Genomic DNA, 25,295 nt, shown 5'->3' on the forward strand with positions numbered 1-25,295 from the left:
GTGTCAGATGAAGAGTTAGACCAGAAAGTCGGGGCCATTAAGGCAAGGAAGTCCCATCCGGGCTTTAGAAGGGTCAAAGGAAGTCTCCAAGCAATGGGCCATCGTGTACAATGGCGAAGTGTTAGGGAGTCTTTGCTGCGTATATATGGTGCAGGTATCATTGCCAGAATGATCCAGCTGTGTTGCATTGCTCAGCAAAAATACTCTACCTGCTCCCACTGTATATTATTTTGTATGCATATTGCATATTTCCCATCACACAATGAACAACCACAATACCAGTCTGCTGTTAAACTTTCTGTGCTGTATTGACATATGCTGAAAATTACATCTGCTGCTTTAGATTGAACGGTCATATCTCTGTTATTGTTTTAATATCTACAAAAAATAAGCTCTTTATTTACTTTGAGTGTGAGCTGATCAAGGGGTCAAAAATGTAGATATTGCCAGCTGTATGTTCACTGTCCGAGGAACAATAGGAGCAATAGTGTCCATAACCAGAGGTAACTCAATTGTTCGGTGTTCTTTTTCTCTCTTCCTATCTTGTTGTACATGAACCTGTCTTAATTATTAAATTAAAAAAACATTAAAATGTCAGCTGCCAATTTAAAGATTTACACAACAAAACACTCAGCCATTTTCACATGACTATAAAGCAACTGTCGCTGCCAAATGTATCGTCACTAATACAGATTTGTTTATTCTGAACATTCCAGATTCAGCAGGTGGAGGACCTGCTTTATCAGGAGGAAAATCTGGAATCTGACATCCCATGCCCCCTGTCTACTGAGAGTCTGCTGTGCTGCAACAACAAGTGAACCCTACCACTGAATCATATTTTGGTCAGGACATATACGTGCTCTTTGATTAGTTATGAGTCTCCAGCCTTTTTAGGTGCGGTCATCCCACACTATGTAGGATATTGTTTTAGCCTCAGTGCCACTGTTGATAATGGCAAACACTTGTATTTTTTGGAGGAGGGTGAAAGGATAGATAGCAGGCCCAGCTGAACATTTGCTTCCCCCGTAATGTTGTCAGCCATCTTTGCTGAAGAACGTCATGGGAACCACTCAATATGATTGGTCATATAACAATCTTGGGACCAAAATGCATAATGAGTACTCCAACCCAACTCCACCCCTTGTGGTGGTCTGGAGCAATGAAGCTGGGTATTTATTTTTATTTTACCTTTATTTAACTAGGCAAGTCAGTTCAGAACAAATTCTTATTTTCAATTATGGCCTGTTCAGGGGCAGAACGACAGATTTTTACCCTGTCAGCTCAGGGATTCGATCTTGCAACCTTTCGGTTACTAGCCCAACGCTCTAACCACTCGGCTACCTGCCGCCCCACCTCTAAGTCCTGCGGTGTAAGCTCGCAACTTTTAAAGGAGGAACCACTGTACAATTTTCTGGGCTAACAATGTAAGAAACACATACAAAAACGAAATACTGCAAAGTTTCCTAAGAACTAGAAGCGAGACAGCCCTCTGTCGGCGCCATCTACACATTTTTCACATCCCGGTTAGTGAGTATTTCTCCTTTGCCAAGAAAATCCAATCACCAGACAGGTGAGGCATATCAAGAAGCTGATTAAACAGCATGATCATTAGAGGTGCACCTTGTGCTGGGGGCCCTAAAAAGGCCACTCTTAAATGTGCAGTTGTCACAACACAATGCCACATGTCTCAAGTTGAAGGAGCGTGCAATTGGCATGCTGACTGTATGAATATCCACCAGAGCTGTTGCTAGAAGATTGTGTTCATAAGCAGCCACAAGTCATTTTAGAGAATTTGGCAGTACGTCCAACCGGTCTCAGAACCGGAGACCCAGTGTAACCACTCCAGCCCAGGACATCCACACCTGGCTTCTTCACCTGCGGGATCATCTGAGACCAGCCACTGGTGCAGCTGATGAAACGGAGGAGTATTTGTCTGTAATGAAGCCCTTCTGTGGGGAAAGAAAATAATTCTGTCTGGCTGGGCCTGGCTCCCCATTAGGGCCTAATGAATTTTAATTGACTGATTTCCTTATATGAAAATTGTTGAAATAGTTGCATGTTGCATTTATATTTTTGTTTCCTATAGTAATTGCTATTATCCAATTCATATTATGGTTTCTGTCAGGACTAACGTAGCCTACAGTTTCCGATTTGGATTTAGAATGGCATTATACTGCTGCTACTTCGGTGAAAGTCTTAACATCTGCATCCAAAAATAAACTGCGTACAACTGACTGTTGCGTCGATCATAACTAGACATTCTAATCAGACCGGTTTGAGCATACGCAGTAGGGACCACTGTAAAATCATCACACCTGTGTACTCGTACATGTCAAAGGGTTAACATCTCCCACTACTATAGATGAGTTAGCTGACAACATCACGGAAACGATATGCACGTGTCACTGGGGCAGAAGTAAATGAGTTGTGATTCTGGATAGCCCGATAGTTGCCAACAATGACAAGAAACTGCCATGTGAGGAATCGTAAATGACTCATTTAAGCTAGTTTCATCTTGTTCTTGATACCATGTCTTGTTTTGTGTTTTGGCAGATTTCATGTCAATGCTAATATGGCTCAAATTCGCTAGCTAGTTAACCAACAATGTATTTGAGAGACAAGTGCTCATTGTATAAAATGTATATGTTTTTAATAAACATTGTTGACATGTAAACTACAAACAGTCTGTTTTTCCCCATAGTTGCGCACGCATCTGTTTTGTTGGTAAAGTGGCACAGTGGTCTAAGACACTGCATCTCAGTGCAAGAGGAGTCACTGCAGTACCTGGTTCGAATCCAGACTGCATCACATCCGGCCGTGATTGGGAGTCCCATAGGGCGGCGCACAATTGGCCCAGCGTCGTCCGGGTTTGGCCGCCATTGTAAATAAGAATTTGTTCTTAACTGACTTGCCTAGTTAAATAAAAATATTTTTAGACAGATTAAGCAAGCATACACATTTTCTTCAGGAAATGTACTGTTCCTAGTTTTAGTCATATGGAGTTGCAATGTCCCACAAATTCAAAACCGAAATCAACTTGAAATATCTACAAAACAAGTTTTGCAGCTACATAATCCAAAAAGGTACAGAAAAAAATCTAACTTTAAATTTGAGATTTACAAATGATTTTTTTGAGCCACATGATTCTATTCATCATGATTGAACCAAATTCCAACTACTACAATGAAATCGGCAATTTTGTCAAAAATAGTTTCATATGAATCATCGATTATGTATTTTTTATTAGAAATGTTGGGGAGAAATGTGAAGCGGGGAGCCATTAAACAGTCAAGTCAACTTTGTTAGGAGTTAGAGTTAAAGCAGAGTAAAAGCAGGGGTTCTGACTTGTAACCCACCTAAATTATTTTAATGGGATTATTCCGCACTGGACAAACACAACCATGTCTCTAAATACAACCAAGATTTTACCGGCTAACCACCCAAGAGAACCTGGTTGCGACACACCATTGGAAAAACAGTGAATGCACTAGTGATCAAAAGCCCCTCACCTGGGTTTGCGGCCCCTCTGTCTGGGAGGAGAGGGGGCGCTCTTGCATTCTGAAGGAGGATGGGGCAGGGCCTGCACCTTGGGTTTTCTCCCTCTCTTCACCTCTTTTGGTGCCTTCACCTTCCTGGGCTCCTTGAAATTGCGCAGCAGCAGCAGCTCCTTCCCTTCTTTCTGCTCCCTCTTTTTATTTGGTTTCATGTCTCTCTCCAAGCCCTTGTGCTGCCAGGCACTGCCAGGCTCGCCCCACTTGTCTTTTTTCTTTTGTTTCTTCTTCGCCCACCGCCCGCCCCCTCCATAGTCCTCCTCGCTGTTGAGGGGTGACGAGGGGGCGCAGGGGCTGACCGAGCTAGTGCTCGCCTCGCCCATCCTGGGGTGCTTGGAGTTGGCCATGCAGTGATTGGTCTGACCACCACCAAGGTCCCTGATCTGGTCCTTAGAGCCCAAGGTACCCCTGGGAAATGGAGTTTGTGCATTTTGGGCAGTTGCATTAGAGGCTGCTGTAGCTGGAGTGTACTTTTGTAAGTGGGTGGTGGACATCTGGAAAAGAACAAGAATGGTGCAATGAAGATACAGAAAGATAAAGGGCTAGGAAAAAAATGCAGGTCATGCCTCTATCTTGCAGTCATAATGAGAGTGAATGGTCGTCACAGGGCGTACATCTGCAAATGTAAACAATGTTTGCCAGTGTTCAGAATCACATTACACAATGGCAACAAAAATCAACAAAACTTGGGCTTTCTTTGAGTAAAGTCTCAATCAAATTCTCCACATATTCAGAGACCCTAATATAGTGACAAATCTTTCCGTGTTAAATTAGAGGGTAAACCCAAAGTCTGCAAATCCCCCGATATTTAACGGCATGCTCAGAATTCCATTAAGGGTCTCCATGTTCCTCGATCCCTTCCTCAAAACACACATCTGGGCTGTCATAATGCAGTTAAATTCTATGGATAAACAAACTCCACAAGAAAACTTCCCCATGACGCATTATGACTACTCCTTGAAATACAAGCAGTCAGAGCGCATGTGCTGGTTTACCGATACAGCAAAGTTGTGCACAATACTAATAAGCCAACGCAGATTCATAGGACCCCAGAACCTTTGGACAAGTGTACTCTCTCTACACCTGATGAGAGCAGTGCAATAGGTATAGACCTCTCCCAACAGTGACCACAAAATTATAGATTTAGGTGAGGATGCATCATTTGAACAGAAAGTCTCCATCGGATATATTTTGTAATCAAGTGAGTGCAGTTTGGTTTTAAAAAAAAGACGCAGTTAGGTGGAGGATGAAAGTCTGTGAAACCAATTTTATTAGCATGGCATTGCAAACTGGGTATGAATGAAGATTAGAGTGAAGAAATATGAAATAAAAGGCCCCGTAGAGCTGTTTTGAAATCCATAAATCATTTCTGGGTAACGATAAATAAAAATAAATAGAGCCAAATGGTAAAAACAAAGTACCAAAAAACAATTGCCCGCCCCTCCAATTTCTCAAGCAAGCATTTTGCCAGGACTATCTGGGAGTGGCCTAAGATGCAGAGCGGGGGAGGGGACCAGCCCAATAGTTACAATGGAATAGTAATTCCCGATCCACACTGTGGAGCATGTTACATCAAATCAGTGCAAAATGAGAGATCTCTAAGCTGAAAACAAGTTGGCAGAGACATTTGAAAGTGTCTAATTGGTCTACTGCATTATTCTTTCATGTGATCACTTGAGGAACAAGACTCCAACAATGCAAAATAAACTGGAAAAAGGCCATGTAGCTGTTCCAATAGACTTGCTAGCTGTTCCCATAGACTTCCAGTCATTGCGCTAACGGCAGTAAGCAATTGCACTTCAAACCGCATGCAGACGTAAAAATGGTATCCATGAGTAAAGTAGAAAAAGGGCTGGGGGCTCTACTAAGCTAACATATGGAATTGTTTAAGAGTCATACAAAGGATCATTTAGCTTTTTGATTTAGAATTTTAAGATCCCTTTTAGGTAAAAAAATATATATATATTTGATGAAACATTGAATTTGTCCTTACTGCTATTAGCCCATAGAAATGCATTGAATAAACTGATTCATTCATGGAAAAAGAGTGTTTTTTTTTTTAAAGATGTATCATAAGGAAGTCTCAGTCCTATATCTGAGCAATATGAAAGTTCAGGACATTTTCTATACTTTTTACCCATATTAAATCAATGAATCTAGGATTACAGGGACTCTCCGCAACTACATTCAATGTGCAGGACAAAATTGATTAAGTTGGAGCTCTTCTCTGTCTGCATTAACAAGGACAACACAGGTCTTTCCATCATTGTATGATTTTTTTGTTTGCAAATTAACTCTAGCTTACGGACAATGTCAAACGTGATAAAGCGAAGCACCTGAGTGAGTTGTGGTGGTGAATTACGCAGTTACTTTCCAAAACGGATGACACAAACAACTGGAATCGTTATCCTTTTCATGCCCTGCCTCCAATCCACTTACATTTACATTTACATTTAAGTCATTTAGCAGACGCTCTTATCCAGAGCGACTTACAAATTGATGCGTTCACCTTAAGACATCCAGTGGAACAGCCACTTTACAATAGTGCATCTAAATCTTTTAAGGGGGGGGGGGGGGTGAGAAGGATTACTTTATCCTATCCTAGGTATTCCTGAAAGAGGTGGGGTTTCAGGTGTCTCCGGAAGGTGGTGATTGACTCCGCTGTCCTGGCGTCGTGAGGGAGTTTGTTCCACCATTGGGGGGCGAGAGCAGCGAACAGTTTTGACTGGGCTGCGCGGGAACTGTACTTCCTCAGTGGTAGGGAGGCGAGCAGGCCAGAGGTGGATGAACGCAGTGCCCTTGTTTGGGTGTAGGGCCTGATCAGAGCCTGGAGGTACTGAGGTGCCGTTCCCCTCACAGCTCCGTAGGCAAGCACCATGGTCTTGTAGCGGATGCGAGCTTCAACTGGAAGCCAGTGGAGAGAGCGGAGGAGCGGGGTGACGTGAGAGAACTTGGGAAGGTTGAACACCAGATGGGCTGCGGCGTTCTGGATGAGTTGTAGGGGTTTAATGGCACAGGCAGGGAGCCCAGCCAACAGCGAGTTGCAGTAATCCAGACGGGAGATGACAAGTGCCTGGATTAGGACCTGCGCTGCTTCCTGTGTGAGGCAGGGTCGTACTCTGCGGATGTTGTAGAGCATGAACCTACAAGAACGGGCCACCGCCTTGATGTTAGTTGAGAACGACAGGGTGTTGTCCAGGATCACGCCAAGGTTCTTAGCGCTCTGGGAGGAGGACACAATGGAGTTGTCAACCGTGATGGCGAGATCATGGAACGGGCAGTCCTTCCCGGGAGGAAGAGCAGCTCCGTCTTGCCGAGGTTCAGCTTGAGGTGGTGATCCGTCATCCACACTGATATGTCTGCCAGACATGCAGAGATGCGATTCGCCACCTGGTCATCAGAAGGGGAAAGGAGAAGATTAATTGTGTGTCGTCTGCATAGCAATGATAGGAGAGACCATGTGAGGTTATGACAGAGCCAAGTGACTTGGTGTATAGCGAGAATAGGAGAGGGCCTAGAACAGAGCCCTGGGGGACACCAGTGGTGAGAGCACGTGGTGAGGAGACAGATTCTCGCCACGCCACCTGGTAGGAGCGACCTGTCAGGTAGGACGCAATCCAAGCGTGGGCCGCGCCGGAGATGCCCAACTCGGAGAGGGTGGAGAGGAGGATCTGATGGTTCACAGTATCGAAGGCAGCCGATAGGTCTAGAAGGATGAGAGCAGAGGAGAGAGAGTTAGCTTTAGCAGTGCGGAGGGCCTCCGTGATACAGAGAAGAGCAGTCTCAGTTGAATGACTAGTCTTGAAACCTGACTGATTTGGATCAAGAAGGTCATTCTGAGAGAGATAGCGGGAGAGCTGGCCAAGGACGGCACGTTCAAGAGTTTTGGAGAGAAAAGAAAGAAGGGATACTGGTCTGTAGTTGTTGACATCGGAGGGATCGAGTGTAGGTTTTTTCAGAAGGGGTGCAACTCTCGCTCTCTTGAAGACAGAAGGGACGTAGCCAGCGGTCAGGGATGAGTTGATGAGCGAGGTGAGGTAAGGGAGAAGGTCTCCGGAAATGGTCTGGAGAAGAGAGGAGGGAATAGGGTCAAGCGGGCAGGTTGTTGGGCGGCCGGCCGTCACAAGACGCGAGATTTCATCTGGAGAGAGAGAGAGAAAGAGGTCAGAGCACAGGGTAGGGCAGTGTGAGCAGAACCAGCGGTGTCGTTTGACTTAGCAAACGAGGATCGGATGTCGTCGACCTTCTTTTCAAAATGGTTGACGAAGTCATCTGCAGAGAGGGAGGAGGGGGGAGGATTCAGGAGGGAGGAGAAGGTGGCAAAGAGCTTCCTAGGGTTAGAGGCAGATGCTTGGACTTTAGAGTGGTAGAAAGTGGCTTTAGCAGCAGAGACAGAAGAGGAAAATGTAGAGAGGAGGGAGTGAAAGGATGCCAGGTCCGCAGGGAGGCGAGTTTTCCTCCATTTCCGCTCGGCTGCCCAGAGCCCTGTTCTGTGAGCTCGCAATGAGTCGTCGAGCCACGGAGCAGGAGGGGAGGACCGAGCCGGCCTGGAGGATAGGGGACATAGAGAATCAAGGGATGCAGAAAGGGAGGAGAGGAGGGTTGAGGAGGCAGAATCAGGAGATAGGTTGGAGAAGGTTTGAGCAGAGGGAAGAGATGATAGGATGGAAGAGGAGAGAGTAGCGGGGGAGAGAGAGCGAAGATTGGGACGGCGCGATACCATCCGAGTAGGGGCAGTGTGGGAAGTGTTGGATGAGAGCAAGAGGGAAAAGGATACAAGGTAGTGGTCGGAGACTTGGAGGGGAGTTGCAGTGAGGTTAGTGGAAGAACAGCATCTAGTAAAGATGAGGTCGAGCGTATTGCCTGCCTTGTGAGTAGAGGGGGAAGGTGAGAGGGTGAGGTCAAAAGAGGAGAGGAGTGGAAAGAAGGAGGCAGAGAAGAATGAGTCAAAGGTAGACGTGGGGAGGTTATTAAAATCGCCCAGAACTGTGAGAGGTGAGCCATCCTCAGGAAAGGAGCTTATCAAGGCATCAAGCTCATTGATGAACTCTCCGAGGGAACCTGGAGGGCGATAAATGATAAGGATGTTAAGCTTGAAAGGGCTGGTAACTGTGACAGCATGGAATTCAAAGGAGGCGATAGACAGATGGGTAAGGGGAGAAAGAGAGAATGACCACTTGGGAGAGATGAGGATCCCGGTGCCACCACCCCGCTGACCAGAAGCTCTCGGGGTGTGCGAGAACACGTGGGCGGACGAAGAGAGAGCAGTAGGAGTAGCAGTGTTATCTGTGGTGATCCATGTTTCCGTCAGTGCCAAGAAGTCGAGGGACTGGAGGGAGGCATAGGCTGAGATGAACTCTGCCTTGTTGGCCGCAGATCGGCAGTTCCAGAGGCTACCGGAGACCTGGAACTCCACGTGGGTCGTGCGCGCTGGGACCACCAGATTAGAGTGGCCGCGGCCACGCGGTGTGGAGCGTTTGTATGGTCTGTGCAGAGAGGAGAGAACAGGGATAGACAGACACATAGTTGACAGGCTACAGAAGAGGCTACGCTAATGCAAAGGAGATTGGAATGACAAATGGACTACACGTCTCGAATGTTCAGAAAGTTAAGCTTACGTAGCAGGAATCTTATTGACTAAAATAATTCAATTCAATTCACTTATCGATATCTGAACAAGAGAGACTCATCGAAATTGCAATAAGCGGTTCTGGGAAAAATGTATTTATATATCAGAAGACACGGCAAGATTTCTGGATTGGGCTGCGCTCAGTTTCTTGCCTTGGCAAATCGCGCTGTTAAGACACTGATGCCCTTTGCAACCACGTACCTATGTGAGAGTGGATTCTCGGCTCTCACTAGCATGAAAACTAAATACAGGCACAGACTGTGTGGGAAATGAAAAATACAACATTGCAGAGTTATGTGCATCCTTTCAAGCACACCCTTCTTTGTGGTGAGTTATTCACAATTTTCAATGAACAAATAAAGATTTATATTTAAGATGGCTAAATAAAGAGTAAAATTTGTGATTATTATTTGTGCCCTGTTGTGACAAACTAAGAAATGTATTGTATAGTGTGTGTGGCAGGCTTACAATAGCAAAAATAACTTTGAGTGTGCGCTGACCCTGGTGCTAGAGGTGGTACGCAGCTGGAGGTTAAATGTTTGAAGGGGTATGGGACTATAAAAAGTTTGGGAACCACTGGACTATAGACTTGATATTGAGGGAATGCTGGCTAAACTCAATTGGCAACTATACTGGAATTATACTGTAATGAGTTGTGTCGGCTAATCATTTGAATGTCTGGATTATCAAATTGACCGGCATGAATTAATGTGTAGTAGTAGAACTTGTGCTCGCAGATACTTATAGTCCGTGACAAGGACCAGGTTTGTTGAAAACTGTCAAGGTATGTATTGTGGTAAAGGTTTGGGGTACCCGATGTCCCCAGTTTTTTTGGGGGGGGGGCCAGATTAATATTTTAATTCTGATGGGTGGAACATTATTTGAGCCATGACATTTTTACACAAGTATAAACAAGAGCTAAATCAAGCCATTAGTGAAGGTCATACACAGAAAAGCTCGGCATTCATCACCAGGATGTCTTAGTCTGACCCAATCTGTTCCTCTATGCTTTTGTGTTCATATTGTGCTACAAAAAGTTAAGCACATCATGTAACTATAATCAAGAGTAATGCTAAGATGTACACAGTAACAAATACAAAATTAGTCCCAGAAAGCATTATTTTTTTATATATATTTTTTTTAAACACCTACTGTTCGAGAAAAATCATTGATTTAATATAGCAACACTAATTGTATTCATGAGAATTAGCAGCATATCACATCCCAGTAGAGAAGTTTGTGTAAAAGCAGATATGGAACACTTCATGTGATAAGGGCTATATTGGTGCAGTCCCATTTTGAGCAACATGTTATTTATAAACCAAGGTTGAGGACATGTGGAGGGGCATATGGGACAACTCATGCACAGGAGGATAATAATGTCAATGAATCAGACTCCCAGTGCCGGGAATCAGGGCCGTCGCCCTGGAAACAGGCTCTGTATCAAGCAGCAACGTAAACATGCCGTCTCTATGGTAACCCTTTTGTTGCCAGCTGACAGGACTATTTGACATTTCATCCATTTTGCACTTCGACAGATACTACCTATAGCCTGCCCCCCTGCTTTGGTTAACAGCTGCTTTCCCCAGTCTTCAGGCTGAACAATCAAAAGGGAGAAAGTCATCCACAAAATATGAGTCAGTCTCTCAGAAATAGAGCTCTTAATGAGTTTTGTGACATTGAAAACAAGTTCTGCATTCATCTTGCCTATTAGAAAGAATGCTTCTTTTTTTACATGAAGAGAACATAAAAACAGACCATGATGTAAATGACACCTCTCCAAGTGAACCGACCTAACACTCATACAACGTTCACGAGCTTGCAAACAATGGACAGGACAAGGCTGCAAACAGACAAACTGGTAGCGCAAAGATTGAATAAGACAGAAAAGCCATGGACATGTCTTACTCCAAAATCACAGGAACATTCCTTCTCACCTTGCTCCATACCGCCTCCTTTCATGCCTTCTGTCTGTCACGATCCCTGTCAAATCCTAGTGTAGTAGTCCACAGTGTAACCCTCATCCAGGTTCCCATCTCCAGAACCACAGAGCTGCTGGCACATTGTCCTGAGGCTTCATGGCTCTACATTTCCCATGCACCTTAATTTGCGACTGCACGCACAGCGCCCAGTGACGTGCTGCAGTGTACACGCTTACCAGCCAACTCGGTCAACCACAAACAAGCTGCCTGCAATCAAATTCCCTATGAATCAATACAGTCTTCCGAGCTGCTGAACACCACAGATGCAGTAAAGTCAATGCTTCCCTGTGCCTTCTCCCTAAAAACACTGACACCTATCCAGCAGAAATGGTAAGGCTGCTGCCACAGGACGCTTGAGGACTGGGCATCATTCAAATGTAACCTCTCAGGAGAAGCATGGGGCTGCAGGGTGGTTTGGGTAGGGAAATCCAGAGAGGAGTGCCAGAAGGAATGCAAGCTCATGGGAGAGCAACATCTTTCTTCCCATGTGAAAGGGGAGGGCATAAAGTGGTGGGCATGGGTTGAGGCAGTTTCTGAGCAAGAAATAAATGAGAAACAAAAGAGACTAAGTGAGATGGACAAGTGAAACAGTTGAAACTGCAGTTGTTCCATGTACACAAAGCTTGAGTGTTGCCTGTATGGTTCATACACAGGCTAACAATACCAATGCATCTGATACACTTCAGAGGGAGGTCATTTGTCCATTTAGGGGACCGCCTTTGGCCCCGAGGTAAAGCTTATGTGTATTAAAAAAGGGATACAACTTGACATGATTTTTGCACTTAAACTTGGCTGTAGTCACTTACTGACAGTTTTTGGATATATTTCGCTTCAGGTAGTGAAGCACCAATGACATTCTTGGCCGATAACGATATTTTTCTTGCAAAAAATAAAAACGATACCGACACGTCAGTCCCATAGGGCGGCGCACAACTGGCCCAGTGTCGTGCATGTAGGCGGTTAACGTGAATAAGAATTTGTTCTTAATTGACTTGCTAAATTAAGGTTACAAACCAAAAAGTTATTTTGTTGGTGTGTGTGTATCTATGCATGTCCCCATTACCAGTAAAACAGTCAAAACGTATTTCTTTCACTTACTGTAATGTTTCGTTGTTCAGTCGTTTCATTCTCAACTAGGATTTCTATGGAGACGTGTCAAATAAGCTTGTTGACCAATCAGGACCTGAATATGAATGCACGTCACAATTTTACACGTTCATTAATTTACATAGTTATTATACATTGATTAGACGGTCACTCGTATTTCATATGTCACAATGATTTTAGCAATACATATGCTATGATGCTGGTAAAATTGTCTCATGCACCAACAGTGCTAGCTCATGGATGCAAACAATGTTCTTCCCCAAAATCATAGCAAAACGACCATTAGCTAGCTAACTATAAAGCTAGGTGTCATCTAAAATAACCCTAAATTATAAGACAGTTCTTCTTTGATTAATGGTGGGAGGACCAATCTATGTGAAGCAAGCCACAAGGATTAGCCACAATAGCAGACTTTGCAGTTAGCCTTCAAAATAAAAAGTATGTCATTGACAATGAAGCAAATGAATAGAAATAATCTAATAGATCATGCTAAACGAGGTTGGAACGTTATATATGTTTACGGACATATCCCAGTCTGCTGTTCCCACATGCTTCAAGAGGGCCACCATTGTTCCTGTTCCCAAGAAAGCTAAGGTAACTGAGCTAAAAGACTAACGCCCCGTAGCACTCACTTCCGTCATCATGAGGTGCTTTTGAGAGACTAGTCAAGGACCATATCACCTCCAATGCATCTGATACACTTCAGAGGGAGGTAACACCCTAGACCCACTCCAATTTGCTTACCGCCCCAATAGGTCCACAGACGACGCAATCGCAATCACACTGCCCTAACCCATCTAGACAAGAGGAAAACTTATGTAAGAATGCTGTTCATCGACTACAGATCAGCATTTAACACCATAGTACCCTCGTCATTAAGCTCCAGACCCTGGGTCTCGGCCCCGCCCTGTGCAACTGGGTCCAAGACTTTGACGGGCCGCCCCCAGGTGGTGAAGGTAGGAAACAACATCTCCACCCCGCTGATCCTCAACACTGGGGCCCCACAAGGGTGCATTCTCAGCCCTCTCCTGTACTCACTGTTCACCCATGACTGCGTGGCTATGCACGCCTCCAACTCAATCATCAAGTTTGCAGATGAGACTACAGTGGTAGGCTTGATTACCAAAAACGAGGAGACGGCCTACAGGGAGGAGGTGAGGGCCCTCGGAGTGTGGTGTCAGGAAAATAACCTTACACTCAATGACTTCACGAAACAGCAGAGGGAGCAGCCCCCTATCCACGTCGACGGGACAGTAGTGGAGAAGGTGGAAAGTTAAGTTCCTCTGCATAAACATCACAGACAAACTGAAATGGTCCACCCACACAGACAGCATGATGAAGAAGGAGCAGCAGTGCCTCTTCAATCTCCGGAGGCTGAAGAAATTCGGCTTGTAACCAAAAACAAACTTTTACAGATGCACAATCGAGAGCATCCTGTCGGGCTGTATCACCACCTGGTACGGCGACTGCTCCGCCCACAACCGTAAGGCTCTCCATAAGGTAGTGAGGTCTGCACAACGCATCACAGGGGGCAAACTACCTGCCCTCCAGGACACCTACACCACCCAATGACACAGGAAGGCCAAAAAGATCATCAAGGACAACAACCACCCGAGCCACTGCCTGTTCACCCCGCTATCATTCAGAAGGCGAGGTCAGTACAGGTGCATCAAAGCTGGGACCGAGAGACTGAAAAACAGCTTCTATCTCAAGGCCATCAGACTGTTAAACAGCAATCACTAACACAGAGGCTGCTGCCAACATACTGACTCAACTCTAGCCACTTAATAATTGAAAAATGGATGTAATAAATGTATCACTAGTCACATTAAAACAATGCCACTTTATATAATGTTTACATAACCTACATTACTCATCTCATATGTACAGTGGGGAGAACAGGTATTTGATACACTAACGATTTTCCTACTTACAAAGCATGTAGAGGTCTGTAATTTTTATCATAGGTACACTTCAACTGTGAGAGACGGAATCTAAAACAAAAATCCAGAAAATCACATTGTATGACTTTTAAGTAATTAATTTGCATTTTATTGCATGACATAAGTTTTTGATACATCAGAAAAGCAGAACTTAATATTTGGTACAGAAACCTTTGTTTGCAATTACAGAGATCATACGTTTCCTGTAGTACTTGGTCAGGTTTGCACACACTGCAGCAGGGATTTTGGCCCACTCCTGCATACAAAACTTCTCCAGATCCTTCAGTTTTCGGGGCTGTCGCTGGGCAATACGGACTTTCAGCTCCCTCCAAAGATGTTCTATTGGGTTCAGGTCTGGAGACTAGCTAGGCCACTCCAGGACCTTGAGATGCTTCTTACGGAGACACTCAGTTGTCCTGGCTGTGTGTTTCGGGTCGTTGTCATGCTGGAAGACCCAGCCACGACACATCTTCAATGCTCTTACTTAGGGAAGGAGGTTGTTGGCCAAGATCTTGCGATACATGGCCCCATCCATCCTCCCCTCAATACGGTGCAGTAGTCCTCTCCCCTTTGCAGAAAAGCATCCCCAAAGAATTATGTTTCCACCTCCATGCTTCACGGTTGGGATGGTGTTCTTAGGGGTTGTACTCATCCTTCTTCTTCCTCCAAACACAGCGAGTGGAGTTTAGACCAAAAAGCTCTATTTTTGTCTCATCAGACCACATGACCTTCTCCCATTCCTCCTCTGGATCATCCAGATGGTCATTGGCAAACTTCAGACGGCCCTGGATATGCATTGGCTTGAGCAGGGGGACCTTGCGTGCGCTGCAGGATTGTAATCCATGACGGTGTAGTGTGTTACTAATGGTTTTCTTTGAGACTGTGGTCCCAGCTCTCTTCAGGTCATTGACCAGGTCCTGCCGTGTAGTTCTGGGCTGATCCCTCACCTTCCTCATGATCATTGATGCCCCACGAGGTGAGATCTTGCATGGAGTCCCAGACCGAAGGTGATTGACAGTCATCTTGAACTTCTTCCATTTTCTAATAATTGTGCCAACAATTGTTGCCTTCTCACCAAGCTGCTTGCCTATTGTCCTGTAACCCATCCCAGCCTTGTGCAGGTCTACAATTTTATCCCTGATGTCCTTACACAGTTCTCTGGTCTTGGCCATTGTGGAGAGGTTGTAGTCTGTTTGATTGAGTGTGTGGACAGGGGTCTTCTATACAGGTAACGAGTTCAAACAGGTGCAGTTAATACAGGTAATGAGTGGAGAACAGGAGGGCTTCTTAAAGAAAAACTAACAGGTCTGTGAGAGACGGAATTCTTACTGGTTGGTAGGTGATCAAATACTTATGTCATGCAATAAAATGCATATTAATTACTTAAATCATGCAGTGATTTTCTGGATTTTTGTTTTCATTTCCGTCTCACAGTTGAAGTGTACCTTTGACAAAAATTACAGGCCTCTACATGCTTTGTAAGTAGGAAAACCTGCAAAATCGGCAGTGTATCAAATACTTGTTCTCCCCACTGTATATAATGTACTCTATACCATCTACTACATCTTGCCTATGCCGTTCGGCAATCACTCATTCATATATTTTTATGTACATATTCTTATTCATTCCTTTTCACTTGTGTGTACAAGGTAGTTGTGAAATTGTTAGGTTATATTACTTGTTAGATATTACTGCATGAACGGAACTAGAAACACAAGCATTTCGCTACACTCGCATTAACATCTGCTAACAATGTATGTGACAAATAAAATTTGATTTAGATTTTTTTTTTTTATCAACAAAAGACATTGTTAATTTGACAAAAATCTGTTGAAATCATACTGGATGTATTATACTTTAGAATTACATTGGGGACATACTTATTTCACTGTACAGCCTTACCTATGGCTTGTGGATCAATGACATGGGGCAGCAGTCTACTCAGTGACACCCAGAGAACATTAGCATCGTAGCTCGTATTGCAGGACTCAAACAACTGAATTAAACACTATTCCATAGGAAGAAAAAAAAATACTCTGTGGATGTTTTGTAGTTTGATAAGTCTGAGGACGTTGGGAAAAAAAATACTGGTAATGAGTAGACCGTTACCCCATTTCATTGATTCCCAATCCTTAGGTAAAGCTGTAAAGTGCAATATGAATGTCAATACGCTGACTGGGGAGGTGATTTCACAGTCAGTCCCGCGATAAGAGCTACAACGCTAATATTAGCGTAAACTCTTCACAGTTGTGTTCTGTGGGTGTCACCGAGTAGACTGATGCCCCATTTCATTGCTTCACATTCCAACCTTGTTTAACATTATCTAGTCTAAATATGGCATGATTCCACCAATTGTAACCTTCTGCATCACTTTCAAAGTGGTACTTTTATTTTGAAGGAAAACCGCAAATTCCACTATTGTGCCTAATACTTATTGTGGTTAGCTACACAACACATAACCCGGTCAGGTTGAGCCTCACTAGCCAGATGAAGCTAGCTGGCTGCTTATAAACATTAGCTTTGGGCAACAGGATTAAGTAGCTGGCTAGCTATTTATTTTCATGAACTGATGTTCAATTTCAATAGGCGAACAACAAGTGGCTAACTAACTAATACTTACTCACAAGGATTCCTAAATCATTACTAATAGTGAAAATGACTGCAGTTTCTACTGGTCGTATTGGTGGTATCTTGGCACCAAGCTAAAGCTAGCTAGCTACCCCAGAAGATGCAGTTGAACAAAATGCTTTATTACCAACGCGGAATTGTAAACGCATCGTTCGTGGCTGGTGTTTGCAAATTCTTTTGTACAGCTTTGACAGTGCTACTGATAGTAGGTGGAGCTTGGCTTGCACGTGCAAATTCAGAACACACAACATTCTATAATAAAACAGTGTTATTTGACGTGTCAAAATAAAAGCTTATTTAACGTGTCAAATAGTGTTATTTGACGTGCATCTTTGACACGCAAAGACCCAAAAGGCATTCCATAGTATGTCGTGAAGCTATTACTGTGCAACATAGGGCAACATCTGAATGGTGCATTTGGTTACGTTAGTGTGTGCCGGTGCACGACCAGTCGCAAAAGCCAACATCACCCACGACAGAGAACGGTTGATTGTCAAGGGCAATGAATTCCATTATATTGCCGTTAATGGATTTTGCCTTTTGAGTTGTCCCGCTGAAATGTTCTTACGCTTTCAAATGACTGCTCGATCCACACAGCAGACATTGTGGGCTAGGTTAGGAATGCTGTGTTGATCATATAGCGCAAAATGTTACGTGGTGTCATATTAGGTATGCACTTCAGCTATGACATCGGTTTTTCACATCTGTGTTAAACTAGACATTGGGCCGATACCGATGTTGCCGTTTTTAGCTAATATCGGCTGATTCCAATATATCATGCACCCCTAGCTTTTGGTATTTATAATGTTGTCATACACATTTTCTGTATGAATGAGGCCCTAAAATACACCTTGGAGGGTTTGGGGTATCTAAGGATAAGTCCCAATTCTCCACACTTCACTAAAAGTGTGTACTTGCAGACTTCTGCCCAATCCCAAATTGAGCACTAAGCAAGGGTTATCCAAACTGATCCTCGGGACCACAAGGTGTGCACATTTTTGTTTTTGTCCTAACACTACACGGCTGAGTCAAGTTTTCAAAGCTAGACAATTAGTTGATTATTTGAATCAGCTGTGCAATGCTAGGGCAAAAACCAAAACAGGCACCCCTTGGGGTCCCGAGGACAGAGTTTAGGAAACCCTACCCTTGCGGAGATCTGAGAGGATTTGACAGGTATAAGCAATATGGAGAAACTTCCACCTAGCCTGAGTGGGCAGGGTGGCACTATTACCATTACCACTATTGCTTACACCTATCAAATCCTCTCAGATCTCCACAAGCGCATATGGCGTATGGTTTACAAGCCCATTTGGGATTGGGTCTTTCTGGCAAGGATTTTTACAATAGTGGAAATACACTCCAGCCAATAGCCAATATATCCAGCTAATATTACAAAAAGTATAAGTACACATACAGCACGTACTAAAATTGACACCCTTGAAAGAGATTAGCAAAAATGTATAATTAAAATACTGAGCTGTACTGCATGCTCAAATGTTGGGAAATTATATTTTATGCTACACTGAACAAAAATATTTAAAAAAGGAAACATGCAACAAATTCAAAGACTTTACACACACAGTCACAGATACCTTATGAAAATAAAAATGACATCCAGAAAACCAGTCAGTATCTGGAAACCACAATCTGCCTCATACAGTGCGACATCGCCTTCAATATTTCCTTGATCGGGCTGTTGATTGGGGCCTGTGGAATGTTGTCCCACTCTTCAATGGCTGCGCGAAGTTTCTGGATATTGGCGGGAACTGGAACACGCTGTTGTACACGGCGATCTAGATCATCCCAAACATGCTCAATGGGTAACATGTCTGGTGAGTATGCAGGCCATGCAATCGAGTACAGATCCTTGTGCCGTGCATTATCATGTTGAAACATGATGTGGAAGTGTATGAATGCCACAACAATGGGACTCAGGATCTCATCACGGTATTGCTGTGCATTCAAATTGCCAACGATAAAATGCATTTATGTTAGTTGTCCATACCATAACCCCACGGTTCAGTCTTCACAACAGCAAACCACTCGCCCACACACACTGTCTGCAATCTTCCCAGTACAGTTGAAACCGGGATTAATCTGTGAAGAGCACACTTCTCCAGTGTTTCTGACAGTTTGTGCATAAGGTCTTTGGTTGTGCAAACACAGTTTCAGCTGTCCAGGTGGCTGGTATCAGATGATCCCACAGGGGAAGAAGCCGGATATGGAGGTCCTGGGCTAGCGTGGTTACACGTGGTCTGCAGTTGCGAGGCCAGTTGACATAAAACGACATTGCCTGAAAATTGAATGTTAATTTCTCCACCAACAGCTCTGGTGGACATTCCTGATGTCGGCACGCCAATTGCACACCTCTTCAAAACTTGACATTTGTGACAAAACTGCACATTTTAGAGAGGCCTTCATTGTCCCCAACACAAGGTGCACCCATGTAATGATCATCCAGTTTAAATCCGCTTCTTGATAATCCAGCCATCTAACAGGTGTGGCATATTTTGGCAAAGGAAAAATGCTCATTAAGCAATGGAAACAATTTGTGCACAAAATTAGAAAATTAAACTTGTGTATGTTTTTAATCTACACCAAAACCACCACTGGTGTGTGTGTGTGGCCAAAGAGCTCTAAAGCCTTCTCTAACCTGATTGCACTCCATTGCTTGTTTTTTTTTGTCCTTTGAGTCTAAACAAACATTGAATAACTTTCCTTTAAGCATAAATTAAAGATATTCAAAGTTGGTTTAGAAAGGCTCAAATTACCAAAAAAAAGGAGCGCAATCAGGTTTGTAACTGAATGCAACATTTTTGGGTAGGAGTAAGAGTTAAGAAACGGTGTGTATATCATTAATTACAATGACCATTGAACAGTAAATCCTGCAAACAATGTCTTTTAAACAAATTATTTTAGTCATTACAGAATGAGCCTTCAAAATTAAGCCTATCAGTGGTTTAGAATGAAATACTGCCATTAACAAGAATCTCACGAACGAGCACTCCAAGAGGACTCCAAGACTAACGAACAGAGTGATGTGTATGGCCTGCGTTCAACATCAACTCAACAAAAGATGAGCAGAGAGACTGTGCTCTTATTGTATGGGTAACGTGTGATGAGACAGAATCGTAGGTCTGACTCATCATTCAATTCCATTTGCGATGGAACTTAGGATCATAAATAACAAGCCACTTCGGCAACTCAAGGCTGAGTGACAGTGTTACTCTTGATTTACATATCTACTTTTATATTTCAAGGTTGCTGAAGACATTTGTCAACAATGTATTATGTTCTAATATGTATGTATGTATGTATGTATGTATGTATGTATGTATGTATATAACCGTTCAAAAGTTTGGGGTCACTTAAATTCCCTTGTTTTTTGTCCATTAAAATAAATTGGTCAGAAATATAGTGTAGACATTGTTAATGTTGTAAATGACTATTGTAGCTGGAAACGGCTGATTTATGGAATATCTACATAGGCGTACAGAGGCCCATTATCAGCAAACATCACTCCTGTGTTCCAATGGCACATTGTGTTAGCTAATCAAAGATGATCATTATAAAATACTAATTGATCATTAGAAAACCCTTTGCAAATGTTAGCACAGCTGAAAACTGTTTGATTAAAGAAGCAATGAAACTGACCTAGAAGGCCAGCATCCCGGAGTCACCTCTTCACTGTTGACGTTGAGACTGGTGTTTTGCAGGTACTATTTAATGAAACTGCCAGGTGATGACTTGTGAGGCGTCTGTTTCTCAAACTAGACACTAATGTACTTGTTCTCTTGTGCACCGGGGCCTCCCACTCCTCTTTCTATTTTGGTTAGAGCCAGTTTGCACTGTTCTGTGAAGGGAGTAGTACACAGCGTTGTACGAGAACTTCAGTTTCTTGGCAATTTCTCGCAGCCTCTAATCGAACCCACAAATGCTGATGCTCCAGATACTCAACTAGTCTAAAGAATGCCAGTTTTATTGCTTCTTTAAATCAGCACTAATCAACCATTTTCATCTGTGCTAACATAATTGCAAAAGGGTTTTCTAATGACCAATTAGCCTTTTAAAATGGTTAACTTGGATTAGCTAACACAACATGCCATTGGAACACAAGTGATGGTTGTTGATAATGGGCCTCTGTACACCTATGTAGATATTCGGTTTTTAAAAAAGCTGTTTCCAGCTACAAGTCATTACAACATTAACCTCTTAAGTCGACCCTCTACTTTTTTGAACATTCTGTTAAAAATCGCGCAACATTTCAGCGCCCTGCTACTCATGCTAGGAATATAGTATATGCATTTGCTTAGTCTGTATGGATAGAAAACACTCAGACGTTTAAAAAACTGGTTAAATCACTGCTGTGGCTTTACCAGAACGGCATTTACATCGAAAAGCACAGGAAAAACTGATCACTGAAAATGGGAAAATATATCCATGCGCTACTTGAACCCATTGATAAACGTGAACCACAATTAATTGACTGAGGTTGCAGTACCTACAGCTTCCACACGGTGTCTAGAGTCTTGTCATTTCCCTTCGAGTTTTTTCTTGGTCAAACACATGCAGGACACCGTATCTCCTCCGGTCTAGGACCGGATATTTTCGTTGAGTTTCTAGCCGGACATTTTTCCAGACGGACAGCTAATGATCTTTACATCGCCTCCTGATGAATTTTATTGCTTATTAACGTTTACTAATACCTAAAGTTGCATTACAAACGTATTTCGAAGTGTTTTGTGAAAGTTTATCGTCGACTTTTTGAATTTTAAAAAATGACGTTACGTTTTGAAACGATGTTTTTTTCGTTTATCACACAGTCTACATATAACGATATCTAGGCTTTATATGGACCGATTTAATCGAAATAAAGACCCAAATAGTGTTTATGGGACATCTAGGAGTGCCAACAAAGAAGATGGTGAAAGGTAATGAATGTTTTCTATTTTATTGTGCGGTTTGTGTAACGCAGAAATGCTAATTATTTTGTTTACGTCCCCTGTGGGTCTTTGGGGGTGTTGCATGCTATCAGATAATAGCTTCTCATGCTTTCGCCGCAAAGCATTTTAAAAATCTGACTTGTTGCCTGGATTCACAACGAGTGTAGCTTTAATTCGATACCCTGCATGTGTATTTTAATGAACTTTTGAGTTTTAACTAATACTATTAGCATTTAGCGTAGCGCATTTGCATTTCCAGAGCTCTAGTTGGGACGCAAGCGTCCCGAGTAGAAGCAACAGGTTAACAATGGCTACACTGTATTTCTGATCAATTTGATGTCATTTTAAATGTACAAAAAAAAGTGTTTTCTTTCAAAAACAAGGACATTTCTAAGTGACCCCAAACTTTTAAACAGTAGTGCATGTACACGTAGACAAGCATGCAAGTCAAAAAGATACAAACCTGTTTGTCCTTCTTTTGTATTTTCATATTTCTCTTCACCTTCACTGCATCTATGACACAGAAATAAATATCTTTATTGAAGTAAGAAAAATAAAAAAAATACACTAACCTCAGCAGGACCTGGTCAAATTATTTGAAAGGGCGGAAAGAGTTCATAGTTAAAAAATTAAAAAACAGGAGATAATTGGTTAGTCACCCTTCTCCATTGATAGAATTGTTACAATAAACCAAGGCTCTTTTACGACACATTCCATCTAGGCCTACATGATTAGGCACCATGAGCAATTCCAATGTAGCTACAGCACTTATGATTGTCAGGTGACAACTAGTCTCAGTTACATGTGAGAAAAAAAAAATGTGCCACTAAAAGTTTGACATTTGCAAGTTACCTTGAAAGTGATGAGCCAAACTAGCCTACTCCTTCCTGTGTCTACTGGATACAGACTAAACTCACCCCCGAATGCACCATTGTTTAGCCAACAAAATCAGACACAACGGTGTTCTTTCATAGCAAACGTCATTTGGGACACATATGTTGTTTACAAACGAACCTCAAGTGGTTTTAGTTTTGTATAATGTGTGACATGTAATTGTTTATGTTTATTTTGTAGTATATCATTTGTGCTTTTATTTTTTCGGACCCCAGGAAGAATAGCTGTGACTTATGCAACAGCTAATATGGATCCAAATAAACTGCAGGTGGCTAGGGGAGCTGCCTACTTTACCTGTGCGACCAGGGGCTTTGTTTTCTGTTAGACCTGGTGTAGTTGTGCGGCATATTGGCTCCACCAAAATTCCACAGGAATAATCGACCTACCTGCGGGAACGTGTCTTAGTTTCATGGCAAAGACTTGAGCTGGCTATCATGAAGTAGCTAGTAGACTGTAGAACTTAACTGCTACAAGTTTCCTGGCAAATTGAAGTTCTTAGCTAACTTATATGATTAAGAAAGCGTTATCAATTCATCTACCAAAAACAACACTAACCGTTACGTCGGCGGCGCCGTGTCCTATTTATATTAGCAAGGTATCGAGCTAGCCAGCCTGCTAACTAATGTCACTGCAATGATGTTATATATTCCAGTCCTTACACGTGTGAACACCCCCTTAAAATCATCGCAGAGACATCGTCGCTACCCCTCAATATGACTTCACCTACCTGGGCAACACTCACGGGTCAGAGCATCAGTTGCCGAACACTGGGCTTTCTCCCTGCATTTATTTCCAAGGACACAAAAACGCCATGACAGTTTAGAAAAATGCATTAAAAAAAATTAGACGGGGTGTGAGATGGGGAGGGGGCCTCCGTGCAATTTCTTAATCCTCATAAAGCACACGAGCAGATGAGTTCATTCATGAGGGATGCACAAGTTTGAGACTCACCAACCACCGCACCACAACACAGGACCCTGCAATGCAACACAGATTAAAAACAGTTAAAATACCTACTTACCTAAAATGGCTACTGCAGCAGCCAAAATACAAACAGCTATTATTTGGTGAAGTTTAGCGCTGGTCGCCTGCTACAACAGCCAAAATAATTGGACCCGTAACATTCTATTTTTCATTGGCTGCACCATAGTGCAGCTGGGTCGATGGATATTTCCATTGGTCCTCCAGCTGTCAAACAAGGAGTGCCGTTCTAGTTTGTCTGAGAGCTACATACTGCAAACACCATTGGGCACATTTAGTTACCGTTGATGTGAACCTTCTTGTGATTGGTTGTATTCTACTACTTTGCTTACCATAAAACCACACGAAAACCTCATTTTTCGGTCATGAGTCCCTCGGTTTTACTCTTTGACCGTGTAGTTTAACACGCATTTGTTTTATTCCTGGTCTCAATTCTGTAAAGATCTAGTGGTTTTATATTTCTTCTTCCTCCGTAACAGTATAGCTTCCAGCCCTCTCCTCTTTTCCCCCACCTGGGCTCGAACCAGGGACCCTTTGCACACATAGACATCGTTACACATCGCGCCACAAAAGCCGCGGGGAACAACTACTTCAAGGTCTCAGAGCGAGTGACGTCACATATTGAAACGCTATTAAGCGCGCACCCCGCTAATTAGCTAGCCATTTCACATCGGTTACACTTGCATCTTCCAATCATGATGGCTTGCCTGGTTAAATAAAGGTAAAATAAAAATTGCACTATAACAGTGCCCACAAACTGTTAGGGCTGACATAAAGCTGTCCCAACATCAGAGCCTTGCCTTCTTTTCAGCAAGGAGTGAATCCTTACCACTGCTACACCTGGCTATCAGCGGAGCCTTGTCTTGCAGCAAAACAGTTAATTCAGCCTCAATTTCTGCCTTTAAAAAAAACATAGCTGAGACGGCTGACTTGCTTAAACAAATGTAGTTTCTACTGACAATTGAGATATACAAACTATGGCATAATTGGACGATGAGCGGATGGATAAGAGGCCATCCAAAAATTTGATTGAAACATTAATGAGGGAGCTAGGACGGAAGTAGTCAATATAGCTATTTGTTCAGCACTTTTGAAATGGACAGCAACAGAATTCAGACCATGGGCCATTTTTACAGTATTCTCCCTGTACACCAAGTCATAACTGTAGGATAAATAAAGGGAGCATATAGGCAGACAATGAAATCTCTTACAATATTCAATGATTACATTTCTCTAAAACAGGCTATAGGCTACATGTGCACCACTAACTTCTAACAGCTTACTACACAATGAAAGTATTACTTTCTTAGGGACAGTATACAGTGCATTTGAAAGTAGTCAGACCCCTTGTCTTTTCCCACATTTTGTTACATTAGAGCCTAATTCTAAAATGGAATAAATGAATTTTTTACCTCATCAATCTACACACAATATCCCATAATGACAAAGTGAAAACAGGTTTTTAGACATTTTGGCAAATCTATTAAACAGAAAAAACAGAAATACCATATTAAATATGTATTCAAACCCTTTGCTATGATACTCGAAATTGAGATCAGGTGTATCCTGCATCCATTGATCATCCTTGAGATGTTTCTACAACTTGATTGGAGTCCGCCTGTGGTAAATTCAATTGA

At 42.9% G+C, this 25,295-nt stretch overlaps 1 protein-coding gene across 5 annotated transcripts in view; it reads right to left on the reverse strand.

Annotated features, from left to right (window-relative positions):
* Window positions 1–23,802, reverse strand: part of LOC115135026 (chromodomain-helicase-DNA-binding protein 6-like) — a 106,275-nt gene extending 82,473 nt beyond the window's left edge. For 2 of the 5 annotated variants that reach the window (XM_029669229.2, XM_029669221.2), the window contains exons 1-3: window positions 23,405–23,659; window positions 22,247–22,296; window positions 3,510–4,045 (exon numbers count right to left, since the gene is read on the reverse strand). In XM_029669229.2, coding sequence (XP_029525089.2) covers window positions 3,510–4,045; window positions 22,247–22,296; window positions 23,405–23,510 — 692 coding nt within the window. In that variant the 5' untranslated portion in view covers window positions 23,511–23,659. Of the gene's footprint in view, window positions 1–3,509; window positions 4,046–22,246; window positions 22,297–23,404; window positions 23,664–23,698 lie in introns of those variants that run through there. The other 3 variants (XM_065026267.1, XM_065026272.1, XM_029669238.2) reach the window with 2 other exon arrangements.
* Window positions 23,803–25,295: the final 1,493 nt, after the last annotated feature.

Source organism: Oncorhynchus nerka, linkage group LG2, assembly GCF_034236695.1.
Source record: "Oncorhynchus nerka isolate Pitt River linkage group LG2, Oner_Uvic_2.0, whole genome shotgun sequence".
Classification (NCBI taxonomy): Eukaryota; Metazoa; Chordata; class Actinopteri; order Salmoniformes; family Salmonidae; genus Oncorhynchus; species Oncorhynchus nerka.